General features: G+C 48.3%; 1 protein-coding gene across 1 annotated transcript; it reads left to right on the forward strand.

Annotated features, from left to right (window-relative positions):
* The first annotated feature begins 5,537 nt into the window (after positions 1-5,537).
* LOC136610333 (uncharacterized) lies at positions 5,538-26,270 on the forward strand. The gene is made up of 8 exons (XM_066589562.1): positions 5,538-6,139; positions 11,780-11,913; positions 13,730-13,757; positions 17,251-17,411; positions 20,240-20,389; positions 20,688-20,828; positions 21,352-21,517; positions 26,077-26,270. The coding sequence occupies exons 1-8, from the start codon at positions 6,121-6,123 to the stop codon at positions 26,268-26,270; spliced, it is 993 nt and encodes a 330-aa protein (XP_066445659.1). The 5' UTR covers positions 5,538-6,120.

The raw sequence follows: 26,270 nt of genomic DNA on the forward strand, positions 1-26,270 counted from the left end.
TGGAGAGGGAACAGCGGAGTGTGGAGAGGGAACAGCGGAGTGTGGAGGGGAACAGCGGAGTGTGGGGGGAATAGCAGAGTCTGGAGGGGAATAGCACAGTCTGAAGAGGAACAGCAGAGTTTGGAGGGGAACAGCAGAGTCTGAAGGGGAACAGCGGAGTGTGGAGAGGGAACAGCGGAGTGCGGAGGGGAACAGCGGAGCGTGGAGGGGAATAGCAGAGTCTGGAAGGGAATAGCAGAGTCTGGAGAGGAACAGCAGAGTCTGGAGAGGAACAGCAGAGTCTGGAGGGGAACAGCAGAGTCTGGAGGGGAACAGCAGAGTCTGGAGGGGAACAGCAGAGTCTGAAGGGGAACAGCGGAGTGTGGGGAGGGAACAGCGGAATGTGCAGCGGAACAGCAAAGTGTGGAGGGGTACAGCAGAGTCAGAAGGGAAACAGCGGAGTGTAGAGGGGAGCAGCGGAGTCTGGAGGGGAATAGCAGAGTCCGAAGGGGAACAGCGGAGTCTGGAGGGGAACAGCGGAGTGTGGAGAGGGAACAGCGGAGTGTGGAGGGGAATAGCAGAATCTGTAGGAGAACAGCGGAGTCTGAAGGGGAACAGCGGAGTGTGGAGAGGGAACAGCGGAGTGTGGAGGGGAATAGAAGAATTTGAAGGGGAACAGCGTAGTGTGGAGGGGAATAGCAGAATCTAAAGGGGAACAGCGGAGTCTGAAGGTGAACAGCGGAGTCTGAAGAGGAACAGCGGAGTCTGAAGGGGAATAGCGGAGTCTGAAGGGGAACAGTGAAGTCTGGAGGCGAACAGCGGAGTCTGAAGGGGAACAGCGGAGTCTGAAGGGGAACAGCGGAGTCTGGAGAGGAACAGCGGAGCCTGGAGGGGAACAGCGGAGTCAGGGGGGAACAGCGGAGTCTGAAGGGGAACAGCGGAGTGTGGAGAGGGAACAGAGGAGTGTGGAGGGGAACAGCAGAGTGTGGAGGGGAATAGCAGAGTCTGGAGGGGAATAGCAGAGTCTGGAGAGGAACAGCTTAGTCTGGAGGGGAACAGCAGAGTCTGAAGGGGAACAGCGGAGTGTGGAGAGGGAACAGCGGAGTGTGGAGAGGAAAACCAAAGTGTGGAGGGGAACAGCAGAGTCAGAAGGGAAACAGCGGAGTGTGGAGGGGAGCAGCGGAGTCTGCAGGGGAACAGCGGAGTGTGGAGAGGGAACAGCGGAGTCTGAAGAGGAACAGTGGAGTGTGCAGCGGAACAGCAAAGTGTGGAGGGGTACAGCAGAGTCAGAAGGGAAACAGCAGAGTGTGGAGGGGAGCAGCGGAGTCTGGAGGGGAACAGCGGAGTCTGGAGGGGAATAGCAGAGTCTGAAGGGGAACAGCGGAGTCTGGAGGGGAACAGCGGAGTGTGGAGAGGGAACAGCGGAGTGTGGAGGGGAATAGCAGAATCTGGAGGAGAACAGCGGAGTCTGAAGGGGAACAGCGGAGTGTGGAGAGGGAACAGCGGAGTGTGGAGGGGAGTAGCAGAATTTGAAGGGGCACAGCGGAGTGTGGAGGGGAATAGCAGAATCTAAAGGGGAACAGCGGAGTCTGAAGGTGAACAGCGGAGTCTGAAGAGGAACAGCGGAGTCTGAAGGGGAACAACGGAGTCTGAAGGGGAACAGTGAAGTCTGGAGGCGAACAGCGGAGTCTGAAGGGGAACAGCGGAGTCTTAAGGGGAACAGTGGAGTCTAAAGGGGAACAGCGGAGTCTGGAGAGGAACAGCGGAGCCTGGAGGGGAACAGCGGAGTCTGGGGGGAACAGCGGAGTCTGAAGGGGAACAGCGGAGTGTGGAGAGAGAATAGAGGAGTGTGGAGGGGAACAGCGGAGTGTGGAGGGGAATAGCAGAGTCTGGAGGGGAATAGCAAAGTCTGGAGAGGAACAGCATAGTCTGGAGGGGAACAGCAGAGTCTGAAGGGGAACAGCGGAGTGTGGAGAGGGAACAGCGGAGTGTGGAGAGGATCACCAAAGTGTGGAGGGGAACAGCAGAGTCAGAAGGGAAACAGCGGAGTGTGGAGGGGAGCAGCGGAGTCTAGAGGGAAATAGCAGAATCTGAAGGGGAACAGCGGAGTCTGGAGGGGAACAGCGGAGTGTGGAGAGGGAACAGCGGAGTGTGGAGAGGGAACAGCGGAGTGTGGAGAGGGAACAGCGGAGTGTGGAGGGGAACAGCGGAGTGTTGGGGGAATAGCAGAGTCTGGAGGGGAATAGCAGAGTCTGAAGAGGAACAGCGGAGTGTGGAGAGGGAACAGCGGAGTGTGGAGGGCAACAGCGGAGTGTGGAGGGGAACACCAAAGTGTGGAGGGGAACAGCAGAGTCTGAAGGGGAACAGCGGAGTGTGGAGAGAGAACAGCGGAGTGTGGAGAGAGAACAGCGGAGTGTGGAGGTGAACACCAAAGTGTGGAGGGGAACAGCAGAGTCAGAAGGGAAACAGCGGAGTCTGGAGGGGAACAGCGGAGTGTGGAGGGGAATAGCAGAATCTGGAAGAGAACAGCGGAGTCTGAAGGGGAACAGCGGCGTGTGGAGAGGGAACAGCGGAGTGTGCAGAGTGAACAGCAGAGTGTGCAGAGTGAACAGCGGAGTGTGGAGGGGAATAGCAGAATCTGAAGGGGAACAGCGGAGTGTGGAGGGGAATAGCAGAATCTAAAGGGGAACAGCGGAGTCTGAAGGGGAACAGCGGAGTGTGGAGGGGAATAGCAGAATCTAAAGGGGAACAGCGGAGTCTGAAGGGGAACAGCGGAGTCTGAAGGGGAAAAGCGGAGTCTGGAGAGGAACAGCGGAGCCTGGAGGGGAACAGCGGAGTCTGGAGGGGAACAGCGGAGTCTGGAGGGGAATAGCGGAGTCTGAAGGGGAACACCAAAGTGTGGAGGGGAACAGCAGAGTCAGAAGGGAAACAGCGGAGTCTGGAGGGGAACAGCGGAGTGTGGAGAGGGAACAGCGGAGTGTGGAGGGGAATAGCAGAATCTGGAAGAGAACAGCGGAGTCTGAAGGGGAACAGCGGCGTGTGGAGAGGGAACAGCGGAGTGTGCAGAGTGAACAGCGGAGTGTGCAGAGTGAACAGCGGAGTGTGGAGGGGAATAGCAGAATCTGAAGGGGAACAGCGGAGTGTGGAGGGGAATAGCAGAATCTAAAGGGGAACAGCGGAGTCTGAAGGGGAACAGCGGAGTGTGGAGGGGAATAGCAGAATCTAAAGGGGAACAGCGGAGTCTGAAGGGGAACAGCGGAGTCTGGAGAGGAACAGCGGAGCCTGGAGGGGAACAGCGGAGTCTGGAGGGGAACAGCAGAGTTTTGAGGGGAACAGCAAAGTCTGGAGGGGAACAGCAGAGTCTGAAGAGGTACCGCAAAGTCTGGAGGGGAACAGTGGAGTCTGGAGGGGAACAGCGGTGTCTGAAGGGGAACAGCGGAGTCTGGAGGGGAACAGCGGAGTCTGGAGGGGAACAGTGGAGTCTGGAAGGGAACAGCAGAGTCTGAAGGGGAACAGCAGAGTCTGGAGTGGAACAGTAGAGTCTGAAGGGGAACAGCGGCGTGTGGAGAGGGAACAGCGGAGTGTGCAGAGTGAACAGCGGAGTGTGCAGAGTGAACAGCGGAGTGTGGAGGGGAATAGCAGAATCTGAAGGGGAACAGCGGAGTGTGGAGGGGAATAGCAGAATCTAAAGGGGAACAGCGGAGTCTGAAGGGGAACAGCGGAGTGTGGAGGGGAATAGCAGAATCTAAAGGGGAACAGCGGAGTCTGAAGGGGAACAGCGGAGTCTGAAGGGGAAAAGCGGAGTCTGGAGAGGAACAGCGGAGCCTGGAGGGGAACAGCGGAGTCTGGAGGGGAACAGCGGAGTCTGGAGGGGAATAGCGGAGTCTGAAGGGGAACAGCGGAGTGTGGAGAGGGAACAGTGGAGTCTGGAGGAGAACAGCGGAGTGTGGAGAGGGAACAGCGGAGTCTGGAGAAGAACAGCAGAGTCCGGCAGCAGTTGATCCCCCTCCTCCATTCTGAGAAGAAATCTGCTCATGAGACCAAGCCAAGCATCCATGTCTCTGGGGATTTCCTATCTGACGTCTATGGCCACCCTATAGTGACACATTGGTGATGGCCGTGCAGAACACGAAAGCTGAAACCTGTTTGGCTACAACAGACGTTTAATGCGGTTTGCAGTAATAAGTCATTTTGGGATCGGTTCCAAGCTCTCAGCTTCACGAGATCTGGAATGTCAGCAAGTGTGTGAGACGGATTGTACGAGTGGGCTGCACAGTATGATACACGGTGAATAGAGAAAGTGAAAGCGTATCCATATGAAGAGAAATAAATGGCAGCGTGCGCTATCCCTCTGCGTATCATACTCTGCCGGCAGAGCGTATGGGCGGTGATGTGTAGAACGCTGTGGGAGACCTGCGGCATTTACACATAGGGCCCTCGGCACGAAACCTAATAGATGTTTGGGGGCCCAAGATGAACTTTTGCACTGAGGATCATGAGCATTTATCTACACCCATGGTCAAATGGGTCTAGAAAGGATAGAGGAGTCTGGAGAGGGAAGAGCAGAGTCTGGAGGGGAACAGCAGAGTTTTGAGGGGAACAGCAAAGTCTGGAGGGGAACAGCAGAGTCTGAAGAGGTACCGCAAAGTCTGGAGGGGAACAGTGGAGTCTGGAGGGGAACAGCGGTGTCTGAAGGGGAACAGCGGAGTCTGGAGGGGAACAGCGGAGTCTGGAGGGGAACAGTGGAGTCTGGAAGGGAACAGCAGAGTCTGAAGGGGAACAGCAGAGTCTGGAGTGGAACAGTAGAGTCTGAAGGGGAACAGCGGAGTCTGAAGGAATAAAGCGGAGTCTGGAGGGGAACAGCAGAGTTTGGAGGGGAGCAGCGGAGTCTGAAGGGGAACAGCAAAGTGTGGAGGGGAACAGTGGAATATGGAGGGGAACAGCAGTGACTGAAGGGGAACAGCGGAGTGTGGAGAGGGAACAGCGGAGTGTGGAGGGCAACAGCGGAGTGTGGAGAGGGAACAGAGGAGTGTGGAGAGGGAACAGAGGAGTGTGGAGAGGGAACAGAGGAGTGTGGAGAGGGAACAGAGGAGTGTGGAGGGGAACAGCGGAGTGTGGAGGGGAATAGCAGAAGCTAAAGGGGAACAGCGGAGTCTGAAGGTGAACAGCGGAGTCTGAAGGGGAACAGCGGAGTCTGAAGGGGAACAGCGGAGTCTGAAGGGGAACAGTAGAGTCTGGAGGGGAACAGCAGAGTCTGGAGGCGAACAGCGGAGTCTGGAGGGGAACAGCGGAGTCTGAAGGGGAACAGCGGAGTCTGAAGGGGAACAGTAGAGTCTGGAGGGGAACAGCGGAGTCTGAAGGGGAACAGCAGAGTCTGGCAGCAGCTGATCCCCCTCCTCCATTCTGAGAAGAAATCTGCTCATGAGACCACGCCAAGCATCCATGTCTCTGGGGATTTCCTATCTGACGTCTATGGCCACCCTATAGTGACACATTGGTGATGGCCGCGCAGAACACGGAAGCTGAAACCTGTTTGGCTACAACAGACGTCTAATGCGGTTTGCAGTAATAAGTCATTTTGGGATCGGTTCCAAGCTCTCAGCTTCACGAGATCTGGAATGTCAGCAAGTGTGTGAGACGGATTGTACGAGTGGGCTACACAGTATGATACACGGTGAATAGAGAAAGTGAAAGCGTATCCATATGAAGAGAAATAAATGGCAGCGTGCGCTATCCCTCTGCGTATCATACTCTGCCAGCAGAGCGTTTCGCAGTAATAAGTCATTTTGGGATCGGTTCCAAGCTCTCAGCTTCACGAGATCTGGATCTCAGCAAGTGTGCCAGGCGGATTGTACGTGCGGGCAACACAGCAGCATACAGTGCCACCACTGCCTCAGTCAGTAAGGGGTTAATGCTGCCCTCAGGGTGAAATCTGGCCAGCAGCAGCGGAGCCTCGGAGTAGTTGGTTGCAGTTTGCCCTATAGATGCCGGGAAAGCCCCGTCGGGGAGGCAATTCCTGCTTACACAATCCTCAAGCAACAGGAAATAATCATAGGGAGAATCTAATCTGGGTGTGGTGAGAGGAGTGTGTCATCCGCACGGCTCTGCTCCTCCTCACTCATCCCAGAGCAGCATCCCGACATGGATCCATATCCTGCAGGTAAGTGACCTACCTTCATGTACGCACCGCTACTTACGCTGTGAGAATCGCTTTCAGCAACGGTCCGACAACCACAGCTGGAGAACCCCAATCTAAGGGCGCGATCCCACGGCGTAAGCGCATTTCAGCCATATAAATACGCGTTATTTTTGCGTATTTCACCAGCGTGTATTTGTGTGCGCAAATTACATGTACACAAAAAATACGCACAAAATCACCTTGTTTTGTGCGTATATGCGCAGCGAATATGGAAGTTTTCTGCGTATATCATGCGCATTTATGCACTTCCACTGATTTCAATGGGCTCTTGCATGGCGCAAATGTGTATCCAGATAGGTCATCCATGAAAAACCACGCCCATGTAGAGGAACCCACTGAGATCAACGGGCCCTACTCACTGCGTATCACGTGTGAATGAGCCCTAATACTCATATATGGACATCAGTTACATTGTGTATTCTCTGTAACCTCCCCTCTATTGCTCTCTGGTATCAGTCATTTCATTCTGCGGAATATGACAGTAGGGCAATTTATTATTGTCCTCTGTTGTCAGCCAGTTACGGTCTGGCTGTAGGATAGATAAGGGCAGGCTGCTGCTCCCTGGTATCAGCCATTTCAGACTGGTCAGGAGCTAACAGAATGCAGAGTGGGAATTCAGTCCAGCACTCAGTGTGTGAAGGAGAGGACAGCCGCGGACTATTACTCTCTGTTACCAGTGTGCTGCAGCTTCTTCTATGCAGTTTTGGGTCGTCGCAGTTATCAGTCTGGTTCTATACATGGATGGAATATACAGCGGGGGAGGGAGGGGGCACTTGCTGTCACCGGGGGCCACATAGCATTCTGGCTGCCTTCAAATAGTCGTCTACGGGCCCATTCACAGGGGGGTATTTGCACTCTATATTCCGTCTATATTTTTTACGGGTTTGCATTGCGATATTCAGACACGTTTTACACATGTGAGGGGGAAAAATAAGTAAATCAGCACAGTATGTCCTATTTTGGTCCATATTTTGGGCTAAAATTGCCCATTAAAGCCAATTAGATGGCGTAAATATGCAGTGAATGTTCACAATACTTAAAAAAGTCATAAGTCAAAAATATCTAAGAAGCTCCACCCACCTAAGCCCCGCCCCTTTTCTAGACATGTTTGCAGAGTGGAGTGAGAGGCGGAACATCCCAGCATTTTGGCACAAATCAATAGTAAATTTGTCCAGACTGATTTGCATTTAAAAAAGCGCAATTTACACCATAAGAAATGTGCCCCGTTGCTTGCAGTCTATTGCTCCCAGTTATCAGCCATTTCAGCGTGAAGAGGATAGGGCATATTAACCTCTTGTTTGTACTGGAATACTTGCAGTTAAAATTCACAATTTTGCTGGTTGCGCCAAATTGTGTAAACCATGCCACTTTTTAAAAAACGACAGTAGGGGGCGTGGCTGCGTGCCGCGCATCACGTTTACTATAACCTAAATGCGCACGACACACCCAGCAGGGTGTCATCCTAGGGGCGTCCTCCCCTGTCAGAAGGACTGGAACAGAGGCCCAGGTGACAGGGCTAACAGGGAAGTGGGAGGAAAGGGTTAAAAGTAAACAAGGGGGGGGGTAGCAGGGGGATGGGAGGAGTTACAAAAGTGCAGGGAAAGAACATCAGAGGAGAAGAGAGACCAGCAGGAGAACAAGGATGACGCCCCCTGCTGCCCTGTGAATGCTTCCTTACAAGGGAGTGAAATGGTCAATGTAATATGTGAAGAATGGGGAGGGGGGACATTGTTAATAACATGTCATGGCAGCGGTTGGCGGGGTCTTTGGAGTCGGTTATAAAGTTGGTCGAGGGGGGAGGCGGGGGTGGATACCCACCTTCCCCTCTCTCATTGGATGGCGTGTGTTGGGTCTATCGCCTCTTGGCTCTGACAGGTGGTGGTTCTTGCAGAGATGGGCTTGTAAAGGCTAGTGGGTCTCCGAGTACGGCTGGCAGAAATTAAGGTATTTCACTTTAAATGGTGAGGTGACAGATTTTAGGGTTACAAGGACCTCCCCTCTCTTGGTGGATGATGAATATTTAATTAATGAGTTTTATGGTTAAATTGGGTTAATTAAATGGTTTGTAATAAAATGGCTACTGTGACCAAATTATCCAAAATGAATAAGTGTCATTATGCGGGATGTGGTGGGTGCGGGGTCAGTCATTGGAAGAAGGAGGCTAGAGCTGGTAATGACTCTGCTATACCCGGGTCATGGCTGCCAGACAGCACTTGGCTCCACGCTCCTCGGAGCTACAGTCTCTCAGAGACACGCAGTGGCGCAGGGACGGAGGTCTTATTTCCTGTCTGCCGCACCCACCCAGGGGTTTATCTAATTTACTAACAGAATGACTGCTCTACCGCCCTCGTGAGGCCATCTGTGCTACTACACTGCCACACCCCCCCTCCTTCTGTTTATGTCTTTTCATGGCACCTCAGGGGTTAAAGCACCGCGCTGGGATCATCATGTGCCGGCGTCCGTTTAGCGCTGCAGCTCTCTTGCACATTAAGCACATGGTCTTCCGTCTACATCGCACAGTAGGAGCTTCTTCCGTACGTTCCTCCCTTCCAGCATCACTGGCTTGTCCGTCTTCCTGCATCTCAACTGAAGCAGCAACCCTCCCTGCCTCCCCATCAGAGACCTCCGACTGTTGGACTTCCATTGGGCCTCCCTTATACAGGCATTAGCAAAAACGCTGCATTGTTCAATGCCTGCATTTACTTCGGTTTCAGCAGCGCTGTCGTGCGGTTTTGAACACGCGGTTCTCAAAACACAGCCAAGGAAGATCGGAAAAAAAAGCAATACCTAGCAGGCGCCGTCCGGGTCCCTGCCGCTGCTGCACCGCGATCGAGTGTCTGCGAGGAGCTGTCTGAGCTGTCCCACTAAAAACAATGGAAGTGTTGTACCGTGATTAGAGCAGTAAAAAGCGCCTGTGAGGGCGGCCTACTTGCGTTATAATCTTCTTCTGCAGCTCCAACTTAAGACCACCGCTAGTCTCCATGCTCTTCTCCAGCACATATTTCAGCTCTCTCTGTCCGCCTCCTTCACTCACTTTCCGCCGAGGCCTCAAGGTCTGCCGATAAGCTTCTCTCATGTAGCCCTCAGTTAAGAGGTGTTCCTTTTCTTGCAGTGGTTCAATATACTCTTCCTTTTGGCTGAGCTCCCCCCTTTGGCCCATGTCTTCCAGCTCTTGCTTCCGACGCTCCTTGGTCCACAAGTAGTTTGTAGTTTTCAGCCTACAACATGGCATTGCTCACCTGCTTGAGAGCAGCAGCCGGTTTCTTCTCACCTTCTCCATCCTGACCCCTCATGTCCTCTTTGGATGCCTTAGGGTCTTCCAGCTCTCGTTGGCCGTCCTCCAGCTGCTCCGCACCTCATGCAGTTTCTGGATAGCTTCATCTCTATCATGATTTTCACAACCTGCTCACATGTGGCCTCCAGGCTACCTTCTAAGCACAACTTGGCATACCTTGTTGCTTGTAACTCATCTTTAAGACCCTCCAACAGGGTCTTCATGTCTTCTACCAGCTGTTGGGACACTTTTGTACTTTTCCAGTTCCAGAACTCTTCTCAGCACCCTTCTTGGAGCTAACCAAGTTTTGCACAATTGCTTGTTGATTTTTTTCTAATTCCGCCTTCATTTCATGGGCCTCTTCCGGTGTGTGTCAAGGAAGGAGCTATGGTCTCTTTCTCAGGAGCCTCCAGTTGCCCCAGGAACACATTTCTCTCATCTTCCATGTGTTTGTTTTGTACTAAGGCCAAGCTTCTGATGAGTTTCCTCCTTCAATCTGTTCATCTTCTCAGATAGCTCTGTTTGGACTCTACCCTCTCTCTCTTGTGTTCTCCATTGCCTTGCAGTAGCACCTTTACCTCCTTGGTCAAGTCATTCTGCTCACTTTCCAGAGTCTGTTGGCCTCTTCCCTATTTTCTTTCACCTTTTTGAATTGGTTGAGGTGTTCATACAGTTCCTCCACAGTTTGGGCATGTTTCTGTCCAAGCTCCTGGACTTGGGCTTCATGTGCTTTTAGCTTTCTCATCAAACTTTTCTTCAACTGGGTCTCCTCTAACTTCTGGGCTCTCATTTGCATCCTGAGATCTTCATGTTTCTGAGGGCCTTTGAACGATATCCCTCACATTTCTTATTCCCACGAGGGCACATACGGCGACGGCATTTTTACATTTTCATGTCTGCTCTGTGTAAGCGCCTGAATGGGCGTGATCACGGCCAGCGTTTTCTTGTCCATTCACATGACCGCGAGTGTCGGTTTCAGTGAAAAAATACACCGCACCCCAGAAAACCCTCACTCTGCCAAAATCCTCATTGAACACTGCATAAATGCCTCCCCCTCCCTTCTCTTTTCCTGCTCCCATACGAGTCTCTAGGACCAGCCGGCGTATATTGGCCAAAACATAGTTCCAGAACTATGTTTTGGCTGAGCGTATATGTGCCGTCCGTGTCTATATTCTATTTTTCGCACTACTGGTGTATTTACGCGCCGTATATTTGCTCGTGTGAACGGCTGCATTGGAAACCAATGCTTCACATGGGTACTGTATATGCGCTCGTGGGAATAAAGCCTCGGTTTCACAATTTAGGTTCCAAAATCACTCAAAGCTGTCTTTTGAGCAAGAATCGTTGGGTCTAACTGCATGGACATTGTGCAGTTTTCATTAACGAGTCATTCATCGTTGTCTTTCAGCTAGCTGAAAGAGAACGATGAGCCTTATCAGCCTTATCAGTGCAGCACGCCGAGTTCTCAGCGGGATATTGCTGATACTATTGTTTCAGCTTGTATTTCGCCCGGAGAACACAACCGGAGTATGAAGAAGACAGCTCTCCAGCTGTGTTCTGCATACCCCACTCGGAGCGCTCAGCTGGATACTAGCTCAGCACTCCAAGAAGACAAGAGCTGTATGCAGAAGATAGCGGTCCCTCTTGTCTTCTGCATACAGCATTAGCCTTCATTTATACACTTATGCAAAGTGAACGCTCGAAACTGTAACTCAAATGGCCGTTTAAGCGAATTTTGAGCGATCATCTTGCCGGGTAAATGCACACAACGATTATGCCTTTTGAGTGACTTTTGAGCGATAATCGTTGTGTCTAAATGGGCCTTAAGTCACTCGGATCGTAAACTTCAGATTAGATTCAGATTATTAGGAAGCGAAGCTCAATTACATTAACACGCAGTCATACCGTGGCATTCCTGCATTCGGTACAAAGATTCATTTTTCGACCCCCCCCCCCCCCCCCCCCCGGTATTTAAATACTCCGTGCAAACAAAATGCTTATTGTTGGTCTCACCGGCACCCAGCACCTGAGGCACAGCCCATCGCCCATGTTATTGGGCTGCCTCTCCAACATTTACAGCAATGAAGGAAAGGGGAATTATCTAGAGTTGGAGGCCACGTGGCTCTGTTCTACAAGGGATGGGAGAGGCAATAAGCTTTGCTCCCACCCTATATAGAGATAAGTACAGAATGAGCCAGCCTTGGGCATGTTTCTTGCTATGGGCATCCTCTTCACCTCTGCTCCATGTATCTTCCTTAGAGTCTATATCTTGTATATATCAACCTTTTGTATATGAGATATTTATATATATATGCTGATTTATACAGGACATTCCGGGGACAATAAAGCTGAACCCATCAAAACCCAACCTCAGTGGCAGAACACATCTAAATCTTTCCAGGGGAAGCAGCTCTACAACCCCAGGGCAGTGGTGCCTCCGGGACTTGAGTGTCTTGTAGAGGTAAGAGAACCAATGTATCACATAATCAATATACATGTCAAGGTGGGCTATCCTGAGGGATATAATGTCATATAGTCAGTATCACCAGGGTTAGGAGCTTTCTTTGACCTCCATATACAGGAAGGGTCAATTAATTAAAGGGGTTTTTCAACATTAAAAAAAAAATGGGACTTAGAGGATTTTTTCTATTCATGACCTATTCTTGGGATAGGCCATCAATAGATAATTGGCAGTGCAGCGTCCGACGAGCGGGTCCACTGCCAAGGAGACAGCAGGGTAGAGTTTGGGCCTTGTCATGGGTCTCTACCATCTCCCACCCTGAGGGTAGCACGGGACCCGTCTAAGTTACCGCTGGGGGGGCTTGCACGGGGGTAACCCAATATGTGGTTTACCTTCAACAGTCCTGTCACGGGTGACACCACCGTTCCTTCCTCTGCGGTGAAATCCAGATGATGAAAAAAGTGGTCCACACACACAGGGAAACTTTTAAGGAGCAAAGCCAGGAACAGTCTTCAGAGCTCGCTTACTTAAAAAATATTTGCAATCCAACAAAAGGCATAAACTCACGCCAGCAGGAAAGCAGTGCAAAATCACAAAGTGGTGCAACAGGGAGGAAATCACAGGATAGCAGAAGAAGCTACAGTCCCAGTTATCTGCGGGGTTCTGTCCCAGTTCTCCTTTACACGCTCCAGCTCTCTACCGGTCGGCACTCACATTTGGCAGGCAGGCACTTCACGCTGCATGGCAGTTCCACTCTCTCTCCATCCATCAGTGGTTCAGGATATCACCGGCATCTCCTGGGTAAAACAGGCCCAGGGAAGGTTGAGAATACCTTTCAACCTCTTCCATTCCAGCCCACACAGAACTGATGGTATCTGTGTGGTTCACTTGCAGCTCCACCAACGCTCCTCACTCTTGCAAGACCAGAACAGAACACCAGACTCTCTTTCAGAACCTCTTACAATCACATACATTTGGCACGATCACGTGACAAACAACAAGATACATTTTCCAAACATCTCACATACCAGACAGTTAACCCATTCAGTGCTGCAGCTAGGCAATACACATCGTATTCATACAACATAGAAGACACTGACAACACATAGGCACAAGACAAATGCATGCATACATTATTGAGGGGCCCCGTTAACTCTGGAGCACTACAGTAAGGGTCAGCCACTGAGAAACCCCACTGATCAGCTGATTCACAGCACTACTGCATATGTGGTCAGTGCTAGAAGCAGATATCCCTGTCAACATTGCAGTGGGCTGGTTTGGTACTGCAGGCTCAGTTTACATTTAATTCAGTGCCAACTGTGCCTGCAATACCAGCCTGGGCCACTACACTATGAACAGCCGCACCAGGAATCAACTGATTGGCAGGGATTTCGAGGGATAAAATCCCACTGATCATCCGTAGATGACCTATCCTGAGAATAGGTCATCAAGGGAAAAAATATCAAAAATCCCAGACAACCCCTTGAGGCCTGTGATTGGTGCGGATCAGGGCTCCTGCACTGGACCTGGGGGAAGGGAGAGGGGAATGACATCTGGCCGGTAAGTATGGCTTATTTTTTCTTTTATTATTTTTGGACATTCCTTGCTGTTACAAATATTTTTTTTTACTCTCGGCTAGTAAGATAAGCTGTACAGCCACCCCCCTCCGATGATGTGATGGGCACAGAGAGGGTCCAGACCAAGTGACCATTGTTGGGACCAGGACAGAAGTGCAGGTTCCGAGACTGCAGGTCCTGGTAAGGACACCCCCTTTAAGTCATTGCATTTATGAGACTATTTTCTCTTTTCTCCATAGGTTGACGAGGTCACGCTAGAAGAAAATGGTGAGAAAATACAATTATCAGCCCTAACGACAATCTAATCTGAATCTCCACTAGAGATGAGCGAACGTACTCGGATAGGCACTACTCGTCCGAGTAATGTGCCTTATCCGAGTACCGTTGTGCTCGTGCTCAAAGATTCGGGTGCCGCTGCGGCTGACAGGTGAGTCGCAGCGGGGAGCGGGGCAGAGCGGGCGGGAGAGAAGGAGAGAAAGATCTCCCCTCCGTTCCTCCCCGCTCTCCCCTGCAGCTCCCCGCTCCGCAGCGCGTCCCGAATCTTTGAGCACGAGCACAGCGGTACTCGGATAAAGCACATTACTCGGACGAGTAGTGTTTATCCGAGTACGTTCGCTCATCTCTAATCTCCACCTTTTATCAGAGTGTCATTTTTGGATCCAATATTTCTTTGATCTTTTAACCCCCGCAGTCCGTCTTCATCTTCAGGACGTTGTGCTTTTATTTTTGTTTTTTCTCATCAGCAGTTTCTGAGAACCAAAACTTTATTTTTCTGTTGACGTCACCAAATATTACGAGTTACATTCTTTGATTACACCATTTATTGGGATCTATTTAAAAAGTTTTAGACATTTTTGGGGGAGGAATAGAAAATGCAGCTATTTTTTATTTTTTTATTTTTTTTTAGTTTTCAATTTTTCACAGCGTTCACCATGCAATATAAATGACGTTAACTTTATTCTGTCGTTCTGTACAATTATGGCAATACAATTTTTTCCCTACTTTTACACAGTGAAAATACTTGAATAGGGGCTTGAAGATTTGCGCAGTTAACCCTTCCCACCCTCTCTTAAACCTTAAGTAATCACACTGCACTTTGATACGGGTGAACTGGTGAGAAGACTTACCAATCAGTTTTTTTCATCAACCAATCTTTGGCCTTTGCCCCTGACCGTGCTCCCGCTGGCCCGAATACACCTTTATAGCCCAGAGCTGGTACTCTTCCTGGGAGCCCTGCCCACAGGAAACTAACCAGCCAGCTGGGCACAGCACCCAAGCTAAACTGTTATTTAGGGATACACAACCCCTTTCCTCTAAAACTACCATATTTTTCCATGTATATGATGCAGTTTTTTGCCCATTTTTGGGTTAAAAGTCTAACTGCGCCTTATACACGGGGGGCTGGCTCGGGGGTGTCTAATACTTACCTAGCAGCTGGCGTTCGGGTTCTCGCGCTGCTCTCCATCGCTGCTGCAGCCTGCCGTGTCCTCCACACCAACAGAGCAGTTCTTCCTGGAAGTGGGGCTTGAATACCCCGCCTCCAGCAAGCTACAGCTCTGATTGGTTAATCCAGCACCACGTCAGCCAATGAAAGCCACCGCTGGTTTAACCAATCACAGCCATTCATTGACATCATTCATTCACGTGAAGGAGGACACGGCAAGCTGCAGCAGCGACGGAGACCAGCGCGAGGACCCAAACGCCGGCTGCTAGGTGAATATTGTTGTTCTTTTTTTACATAAGCTAGGGCTTATTTTTATTTATCAAAGCATCACATGTTCTTGGCCAAGTAAAAAAATAAACCTTTTGCCATATTTATAAAAAAAATAATCAAAATAATAAAACAAAAATACCTATTTGGTATTGCTGCATCCGTAAAAGTCAGATTGATATAAGTAATGCATTATATACTCTGCATGGGAAAAAAAATAAAGAAGGCCAGAATTGCGCTTTTTTGGTCCCCCCCCCCCCCCTATCCCCAAGAAAAATGTAATAAAAAGCGATCGAAAAGTCATATGTATTTCAAAATGGTACCAACGGAAACTACAGGATGTCCCGCAAGAAATGAGCCCCGCACAGCTACGGTAGGTCGATGAAAAAATTAAAGAGTTATGGCAGTCAGAAGATGGCGACAGAAAATAATTTAAAAAAATTAAATATCTTTGAAAAAAAAATTGTACAGGAAAAAAAAAACCTATATAAATTTGGTATTGTAGTATTTGTACTAGAATAAAGCTATCAGCTCATTTTTGTTGCAGCGTGTACGCCGTAGGACCAAGACGCAATCACAGATGGTGGAATTGTGTTTTTTTTTTCATTTCACTTCACTTAGAATTTTTAAAAAGTCTTTCAGTACGTTATATGTTACATTAAATAGACCATTAAAAAATACAACTCGCCCCGCGAAAAACGAAGCCGTCAGACAGCGGCGACACTGGATGAATAAAAGAGTTATGATGTTTTTAAAGTGGGGAGGAAAAACCAAAATTGGAAAAAAAAGTCAGTGTTCTTAGGGCTTATTTACCCAAGCGTATATCGGCCGGCGTTTTCATGGCTGACCGATACACATTTCCATCTTAGCAGTGCCCCCCCCTTCCCTCCCCCCCTCACCTCTCTCCTCCCCTCTGAGCGGTTTGCAATTGGAGTGGGTGGGATGGCGGTGGAGCTAACCCCCCGCCCCTCCCTGTATCTTGTCCACAGCCAGCAGTGGGAGTGGGTGGGACAGAGCTGAGCTTAGCTCCGCCCCTGTCTGGCACCCTACCATTGCAAATGCCAGAGTGGAGGAGAGAGGCAGAGAGTCGGTGAGGGGGAGGGAAGGGAGGGACTGCTCAGATGGAAGCGTATATTGGCCGGCAGTCCTGTTCTATACAAACTCCGCGTACATCCAATGTACATGTATGTAACATGGCGCAAACTGGTTAATACGTGTATCTCTTCTATCACCTCTGTTATGTGATGAGGAACTGGCCCACAAAGCCAAGCGGGGCCACAGCAGTGAGAAGGAAGCTATGTGCTTCCAGCAGAGGTCAGCTCCGTGAACGGTGGCTCATTGAAAGAGGGCTCATACAGCCACGCAGACAGCAAAAGAGAAAGAAAAATTATGACCGCCGGAATACAAAGAGGCAAAATCCAATACATTTCTCAAGTCCAGTCGGCTTAGTCCTTAGGCTTGGATAAGTATGTATATGGATCCTACTAGTAACTGTTGGTAAAGAGTAAGCGGCAAGTTCAGGAACAAGCTTCAGCAAAGGTGGAAAATTCTTCAGAATTGTTCCCATTTTCCTTAAAGGGGTTGAACCAAAATTGCAAGTTATCCCCTATCCATAGAATTACTTGATGATCGGTGGGGATCTCACTCCTGTGTCCCCCACCCTCTTTACTGTGGGGCTACTGCATTGCCCTCCAGTTATGGAAAATGAATCAGGCACTGGTCGTGCATGCGCCCCACCACCCTATTCACTGTCAGTGGGACTGCCGAGATACCTGAGCGGTACTCACTCGGGTATTTCCCTTGTTCCCATTGAAATGAATGGCGTGCTGACCAGTGACGTCACTATAGGGTGACAGAGTGGGAAACGGGAGTCCAATTCTAAAGATTGTCAATGGATAGGGGATAATTTGCAATTTTTGTTCAAACCCTTTAAGAAAGTATCTCCTCCACAATCCAACTAAAGCCACCAAATATTCACCAGGTTTGGTGCGAAGCTACTTGAGATATCACTTTTCACATTCGCAAGTCTTACTGAAATTATTGTTTTAGCTTTCTACACCAGATCTGGGCAGACAATCTTCATGATACGCCATGAGTCGGAGTGCTGTGGACCATCCTTCAATCTGAGATTCGGAAATCGTAAAATGAGAGATGTGGTTTCACTGTGTACGATGTCTACAGATGACTGCTGTGGAGGAGGAGACTCTGATGTAAGATCCTGACTGCTCCAAATACTCCAACCACTCTTACATTGGGATTGGGAGGTAGTCAAAGCCCCACCCCTGCTTTACAGCACGATTACAATTTTATTTTCTAAGTGCTGCCCTGTCACATTATATGAATGCTTGAATGATCACTCCATGCTTAAAGGCATATTTCCATCTTATTTTAATGTGTTTTGAAATCACAAAACAATGCTCTCACATATAAGATGTTTATTTCCAAAATGCTCCGTTCTCCAGGTATTTCAGATTTTGATTCCTCTGTCCTCCGGTTGATTACTGCTTGTTGCCTAGAAAACTGACTCTCTCTTCCATGAAAGAATTAGCAGAAAAGGCGGACTTATAGATGAGGTGCAAGCCCTAAACAAGAAGGGGGCAGAGGAATCAATATCTGGAGAACGGAGCATTTTGAGTATTAGCATCTTATCTGGGAGTGCATTGTTTTGCGATTTCAAACACATTGAAAAGGATCTTCAAGATGGGAATACCCCTTTAATATCTGGCTAGTTTGGAAAACCCATTTTCATATATAGAATTCTTCGTTTAAAGGGTTTTACCACCAAAGACATTTATTACTTATTCACAGGATAAGGGACAAATATCTGATTGCCGGGGGTCCGAATGCCCCATATTAATAGAGCAGTGGTGTGCATGATTGACTACAGCTCCATTCACTTCTATGGCAGAGCAAAGATCGATGCCCTCAGCAATCTCCCTCCATCCCATAGAAGTAAATGTAGAGGTTTTGGCACATGCACAGCGACGCTCCATCTAAGTGGGTCATTCAGAGGCTCCATTCTTTAGATCACTGGGAGTACTGATGCTCAGAGCCCCAGCGATCACATATTTACCCCTACGCTATTGATAGGGACTCCATTTCTTTGGTGTTAAAATCCCTTTAATAGAGTGGCTCTTCTGTTCAGCATCCTCTGGTCTTGACCAAAGTGGAGGGCGGTTACAAAGAGCATCTCTCTCTCTGGACTTCCCATCCTGTTCTACATTTCTATAACAATCTATTGACTTGAATGGACACCGTGCAATGCTTATTTTCTCCTGTGGTGGCGCTGCAGGAAAATTGCATGATTACTTCAAGGTTTCCCCACAGATTCAGCCAATCTCTGGGAATCCCAGCAGGGGTACAATTTAGACAATCCCACTTTAAAAGTAAGATGGACAACGCCTTTAACAAAGTATTTCAAGAACGGGAGACAATGAACAGGCAATCAAAATGCACACTAGATGCAGATCTTGCCATGTAAACATAATGGCCTTGTAGCTTTGTAAAGATGTTGTCCCATAATGACAGCCACATGGGTATGTTGGTTGGTGTCACCTGTTCTGGACCGCTCTTTGAGTAAGGGATCTTACCCACTTGCGTTTTTTAACGCTGCGATATCGCTGCGTTTTTTTCACGCGATTGTCAATGGGACTTTCTAATGTCAAAAACGCATCGAAGTTGGTGCTTTGCAATTTATGGGCCCAGACCATCCATATGTTCTATTGGTAGCCCTTCATTCGGCTGGCTGGTATATACGTTCCTCAACATTGAAATTGTAACACCAAGAAGGATAAGCTATAAGGTTATGCAAATCGAGGAATTAGAAGGTGTTGCTAAGATTTGCAAATTATTACATTTCCAAGCACCTAGCTCCAATCTATGGCAGCTTCAATGGTATAAAAGGGGTTTCAATGGTATAAAAGCCAGATCAAAAGCAAGTTTCAACAACATAAAACCTCAAAAATCAGATAGTCCTGTGGTATGATTGTATAATACTGCCTGTTCGTTATCGTACTAGTTATCACTACTTGTGGCAAACTAAGAGGGACAGAATCTTTGAACAGGAAGGCCTTGGTCTGCCATTCCAGCAACCGGTGTTCCATTAATCTCAGGCCACACCCCCTTAAAGGTTATCGTGGTGCAAAGCAAATCGGCAGTCGCGCTGGAACGGAGGTCTATTCTTCTCAGCAATGAGATTGGCTTTTGCCTCAGATGCGATGATAGCTGGAGATTGGTCTGGAGACCATGTGGGCAATGCCATACCAGTTCTACTTCCAGGATTTTGGTGTGGGGTGACATAATGTATGGTAGCTGGACCCTTCTAGTCTCCATTCTAGGTACACTAACAGCTCAGCATTATGTTGATTTGGTCTTGGAACCACCGATACCGCCATTTCTCCATAGTGTCCTAGGAGCCATTGTTCAACACAACAACGCCAGGCTTCATGTTGCTTGTGCAACTGTGAGCAGCTTGCATGACAAAAACCTCTTACCACGACCTGCAGTGTCTCCGGACTTAATTCCCATTGAGCACATCTGGGATGTCTTTGGTTGGCAATTGCAAATGGAGCTGCCAGCAGTGGATCTTGATGATTTACATGCCCAAGTACATTCAGTAAAGTAGAACATTTCTCTGACAACCATTAATAATTTCAATGGTAGCATGCCAAGGTATGTAAGTGAATGAATTTCTGTTTGTGGCGCTCTTACCCGATACTGAATAAATGGAGGTGTTTTTAATATTCTGTTTCCATTTTTTCATCATTTGCATATCATTAACACATCTATCGATCCTGCGATTTCCATAACTCCACAAACTTTCCTTCTTGGTGTTGTAATTTTAATGTTTCGGAGTGTATTAGTTCATTTTTCCTGCAGAGGCTGGAGCTTCCGCCAGCAAAAACAACTGATGTCCGAGGCTTTCGGAAGAAAGACCGCCACTTTGAGGTGGTAGCTAGAGCAAATTCATGAAAAAATCCTTAGATTCTTTCTGTGATGGGATACAAAAGTTTTAACAAAATTCCTTTTTGTTCTCTAGCTAAAGATCACAGTCCTTCCAACGTCCACCATAGGTTTCGTCAAAGTTTGGAACTCTTCTCGTAAAATGAATGCCTCAATTGAGATGAGGTATGGAGAGCCTGCATTCACTGCTGAGCTGCCCTTATCCCATCCGGAGAAAATTATTGAGGTGAGGCCTAAACTATGGATGCATCAAGGACCATTGATTGATGCCTTCTATGTTCACCCGAGTTCTTGTTTCCTGTGGGTTCTCTGGTTTCATCCTAACATCTGGATAGGTTAGTTGGTGTCTTATAAAATTGGCTCCCTGAGATGCAAAGGGAGCCCCAATGAGAATATTGACTAATCCTTTCATAGAGATGTGTCGGATTGTGTGTTTCCATTGTGAGGTTGTATGGCTATGTGGTTAACTTCCCTTCTATGTCTTGGTCCAACCATAATGGTCCACAATGTTGACTTTTCATTAGATAATCAGTGTAAATGGATCCTGTCCGGTGGCCAAAATAACCACAGAGGGAAAAAGGAAATCTTCTAAAGTCATCTTCCAGTTTCCGATGGACATGGAGGCAACATTGAAAACTGCTATCTTGGCTATGTTCCTGTACATGGTGAGTTGTGGACACCACGGATGGTCCTAGGAAAGATCAGCGAGATGCTTCATGAGCTCTTCCATCACCACCCTGTAGTTATATAGTTCTAGCATCTACATGTAGCGGTAGTGATGGAGGCACCTCTCTAATGACTACTGTATTGGAAGATTTTCATCAGATGCTGGTGGGGTGTTACTGTTTGATATTGGCTTTTGCTTCATTTACTAACATTAGTAGTTTATGGCTCAACACTTCATGTAGCTTACAGGGACCTTGTACAGGGTTCATTCTAATGGTGGGATATGGGTGTGAGATAGCAGTATACGATGGTCATACATTGACGCAGGGTACACTTTGGGTCCAGAAAAATGACACAGACACTTGGGGTACAGGATAATCACCCTTATTTGATGAACTATTACATCCACATACAATAGATTTTATCATCCTAACCCCATCCATGTAGACTGAGATGATAAGATGTGAAGTTGGTCACTTATTAATTGAATATTATGGTTTTTTTTTTCATTTTTCTGAATAGATGTACAGACTAAATCAGGATTCCAGGAGCAGCTACTCAAGTTCCGACACCAATTGGGGTACTTCTAGCGACAACCATGCTGGATTTTTTACTCATGGAGGCTTTGCTGGAGGTTTGGCCGTTGGAGGAGGGGACTGGGGTGGTGGAGGAGGAGGGGACTGTGGAGGTGGAGGTGGAGGAGGAGGAGGGGGGGATTGTGGAGGTGGAGGAGGAGGAGGGGATTGTGGAGGAGGAGGAGGAGGAGGAGGAGGGGATTGTGGAGGTGGAGGTGGAGGAGGGGATTGTGGAGGTGGAGGAGGGGATTGAGGAGGTGGAGGAGGAGAAGGGGACTGAGGAGGTGGAGGAGGAGGAGGGGACTGTAGCGGGGGGATTTGATTAATGGTGGTTCTATTCATGTCTTATGCTTTGGCCATCTTTATCACGGTCGGTCACTTTTATCTCATGTCACCACCATTCAAAGTAAAAGAAGTACCTCACTGGAGCTCTGAACTCTTACAGCAATCTCAGCATCTGAAATGATTTGTATGGCCACTTTAGTAGTTACTGCATGTTTATGGCCAAATTTTCTGCAACGTTGAGCCCATATGTGTGTCCACAAAAATTTGTAAATGTGTGATTTACATGTAAAGATCGTGTTATATATATATATATATATATTTATTGTATGTTTACTCATTTTATAGAAGTAAAGCTCATCCATTGCATAAATTGGAAATGTTCTTGTTCACATCCAGAGGCTGAGTGTCTGTTTTAAATAAGTGTGCAGGATCATTCCAAGAATGCTGATCTTCACCTGCTTCTATAAGACGCCCTGCTCTCTCACATAGACTGCTCCCCATAGTTTCCCTGTCTCTCATATACACTGCTCCCCATAGTTTCCCCGTCTCTCATATACACTGCTCCCCATAGTTTCCCTGTCTCTCACACAGACTGATCCCCATAGTTTCCCCATCTCTCACACAGACTGTTCTCCATAGTTTCCCTGTCTCTCACACAGACTTTTCCCCATAGTTTCCCCATCTCTCACACAGACCGCTCCCCATAGTTTCCCCATCTCTCATCCAGACTGCTTCCCATAGTTTCCCTACCTCTCACACAGACTGCTCCCCATAGTTTACCCATCTCTCACACAGACTTTTCCCCATAGTTTCCCCATCTCTCACAAAGACTGCTCCCCATAGTTTTCCCATCTCTCACACAGACTGCTTCCCATAGTTTTCCTATCTCTCACACAGACTGTTCCCCATAATTTCCCCGTCTCTTATATACACTGTTCCCCATAGTTTCCCCATCTCTCACACAGACTGCTCTCCATAGTTTCCCCGTCTCTCGCACAGACTGCTCTCCATAGTTTCCCCTTCTTTCCTATACACTGCTCCTCATAGTTTCCCCATCTCTTACACAGACTGCTCCCCATAGTTTCCCTACCTCTCACACAGACTGCTCCCCATAGTTTCCCCATCTCTCACACAGACTGCTCCCCATAGTTTCCCCATCTCTCACACAGACTGCTCCCCATAGTTTTCCCATCTCTCACACAGACTGCTTCCCATAGTTTCCCCATCTCTCACACAGACTGTTCCCCATAGTTTCCCCGTCTCTCACACAGACTGCTCCCCATAGTATCACCTTCTTTCACACAGACTGCTCCCCATAGTTTCCCCGTTTCTCACACAGACCGCTCCCCATAGTTTCCCCGTCTCTCACACAGACTGCTCCCTATAGTTTTCCCGTCTCTCACACAGATTGATCCCCATAGTTTCCCCATCTCTCACAGACGGCTCCCCATAGTTTCCCCATCTCTCACACAGACTTTTCCCCATAGTTTCCTCATCTCTCACACAGACTGATCCCCATAGTTTCCCCATCTCTCACAGACTGCTCCCCATAGTTTCCCCGTCTCTCGCACAGACTGCTCTCCATAGTTTCCCCTTCTTTCATATACACTGCTCCTCATAGTTTCCCCATCTCTTACACAGACTGCTCCCCATAGTTTCCCTACCTCTCACACAGACTGCTCCCCATAGTTTCCCCATCTCTCACACAGACCGCTCCCCATAGTTTTCCCATCTCTCACACAGACTGCTTCCCATAGTTTCCCTATCTCTCACACAGACTGTTCCCCATAGTTTCCCCGTCTCTCACACAGACTGCTCCCCATAGTTTCACCTTCTTTCACACAGACTGGTCCCCATAGTTTCCCCGTTTCTCACACAGACTGCTCCCCATAGTTTCCCCGTCTCTCACACAGACTGCTCCCTATAGTTTCCCCGTCTCTCACACAGACTGCTCCCGATAGTTTCCCCGTCTCTCAAACAGATTGATCCCCATAGTTTCCCCATCTCTCACACAGACTGCTCCCCATAGTTTCCCCATCTCTCACACAGACTTTTCCCCATAGTTTCCTCATCTCTCACACAGACTGCTCCTCATAGTTTCCCCGACTCTCATATACACTGCTCCCCCTAGCTTTCCCGTCTTTCACACAGACTGCTCCCCATAGTTTCCCCATCTCTCACACAGACTGCTCCCCATAGTTTACCCGTATCTCATATACACTGCTCCCCATAGTTTCCCCATCTCTCACACAGACTGCTCCCCATAGTTTTCCCATCTCTCACACAGACTGCTCCCCATAGTTTCCCCATCTTTCACACAGACTGCTCCCCATAGTTTACCCGTCTCTCATATACACTGCTTCCCATAGTTTCCCCATCTCTCACACAGACTGCTCCCCATAGTTTCCCCGTCTCTCATATACACTGCTCCCCCTTTCTTTCCCGTCTTTCACACAGACTGCTCCCCAGGGATTTTGAACGCAGCGATGCATTAATTTTTTTTTTTAAAGGGTTCTTAATCTGCAAGAGTGGAAAAACCTAAAAATATATATATAATTGTACCGACCCTCAGTACAAATAAAAAAATGTAATTTAGACTGCAATATTAATGCTGGAAAAAAATAAGCGTTCAGTTAATAAAGTTTTACAATACATTATATGCACCCAAAATGGTACCAATAAAAACTACAGTTAGCTAGATGGATATTTACCTTCTCGCCTTTTGAGCCGTATTAACATCTTTTTTTTAACCCCTAAGTGCTTGTGATTACGCAGGCCTTCTCAGCGCATGACATGGCCGCGACTGCAGGGGGTTCACCGACTTTTACTCCTGCTATCCTGTACTTGTGGCAGGAAGGAGCATAAATCACCCCCAAACACAGTCTTACACGCCCCAAGATATACATGTTGCCACCAGTGACCGTTTACTGTAAGCAAGGTCAGATACCTAAATCCGGTAGTATAGTGGTAGCGGCACTGTGCTCCAGCAGTCAGTTAGGCCACTCTCACACATGCAACTGGCAAAACGCTGCAAGTTTGTTTTCCCGCGATTTTACTTGAGTTTTTGGACGCAGGTTCCTTCCTCCAACAACGGGATTTAGCGCATCCCATCATTGTGATAGGTAATGAGGTGCGCTAAACATGGTAAAATGGAGCAGATAGCGCTCAAAAGTCGAACACATGTCCGCGAGGCCCCAATGAAAACAATAGGAGCGTTATACTGAAGATTGTGATTGTTCCCAGTAAGAGAAACCAAGTAATCTTGTAGATATGATACCTTTTAATGGCTAACAAAAATACATGAGTTATAGTGAGCTTTCACACCTACTCAAGGTCCTTCCTCAGGCATAATAGAACAGATCTAAAGACGTATTTATATAAAAAAAATTCACATGATCACATGGGAGGGCACAGACATGGTGAACTTAATTTACACTTAGATAAAAAAACACAGGCAGGATAAAAGGGCATAGATGTGATTAATAGCACCTAGATATACACCAAGGAGGGGTGAGCATAACAGTAAGGCCTCCTGCACACAGGTGTATTTGAATTGCAGAGTCCGCAGCAGGCCTTCGGACTCTGCAGCAAATACAGCCCATACTATTCAATAGCAAAACCCCATTTTATCTCCACAAGTGGAAATCAATTTCCGCTTGTGGAGAATAAATCGCAGCATGCTGCGATTTTGCACGGGTTACGCACAGCCGGCATTTTGCAGTGAACACTGCAGAAGTATCGCGGGATATGGGTCACCACCCAGCGGGGCAGGGGGGAGGAGCTGCTGCGCACGTGCAATGGAGTGCCGGCCAGCACATCTGCAGCGTGTGCAGAAGCCGCCAGACAGGTAAGCTGAGGTCACCGGCCGGGCACCGGGTCGAACTCTGCTGCAGGAATCCCACATGGGGGATCCAACCTGCCCGTGTGCCGGAGGCCTAAATAGTCCAGTGACAAGGAAAGTGAAAGTGTATAGGTCAGCGTGTTACCTCTGCTCTGGATTTCTCATATCTCCTAATCTCCAAATAAGGAAGATGGAACAATACCTCTGCAGCGCCACCTATTGGAGACTATAGATTAGATTTTAATAGGGTTTTGGTGGTGCTTATTTAGTAATCTCTACATAGGCTTTTGGAAGTTGGTGATCCAGACCTGTGTTTTAGCGTGTATATGCACAATTACACGCGTGATACTAATTGATGACTGATGGTCACATTTGATTACTACCACTATTTGCCCCTTTATTTATTATATTATTCCATGTTGTCTTTTTGAATAATAAAGTATTTAGATTAGATTTTAGGGGATATCACCCATGGGTATTTTTTGCCTTTGGCCATTAGAATTGTGCATGTATGACCTGCTTTTAAACAAGTAAAACCATCCACAGACAGCTGTTGCGGGGTGTCTGCCCCTCATCAGTGTAAAATCACAATCTCCACTGATTCAGAGACCCCCTCCGAGATTCATACCGTTACTGATAGTATCAAAGGTGGTTATAAATGTATATTCCCAGAGGAACGTGTCCAGCATGCAGAGCAAGATGGCTGCACTGTAAGCCAGCTCCATCCAGGTGTCTACTAA

The sequence above is a fragment of the Eleutherodactylus coqui genome, chromosome 2, assembly GCF_035609145.1.
Source record: "Eleutherodactylus coqui strain aEleCoq1 chromosome 2, aEleCoq1.hap1, whole genome shotgun sequence".
Classification (NCBI taxonomy): domain Eukaryota; kingdom Metazoa; phylum Chordata; class Amphibia; order Anura; family Eleutherodactylidae; genus Eleutherodactylus; species Eleutherodactylus coqui.

Coding starts and splice junctions, on each gene's coding strand:
- LOC136610333 (XM_066589562.1), top strand. Junction 13,758..17,250: donor GGTCACGCTAGAAGAAAATG/GTGAGAAAATAC, acceptor TTATTGTTTTAG/CTTTCTACACCAGATCTGGG. Junction 20,390..20,687: donor ATCCGGAGAAAATTATTGAG/GTGAGGCCTAAA, acceptor ACTTTTCATTAG/ATAATCAGTGTAAATGGATC.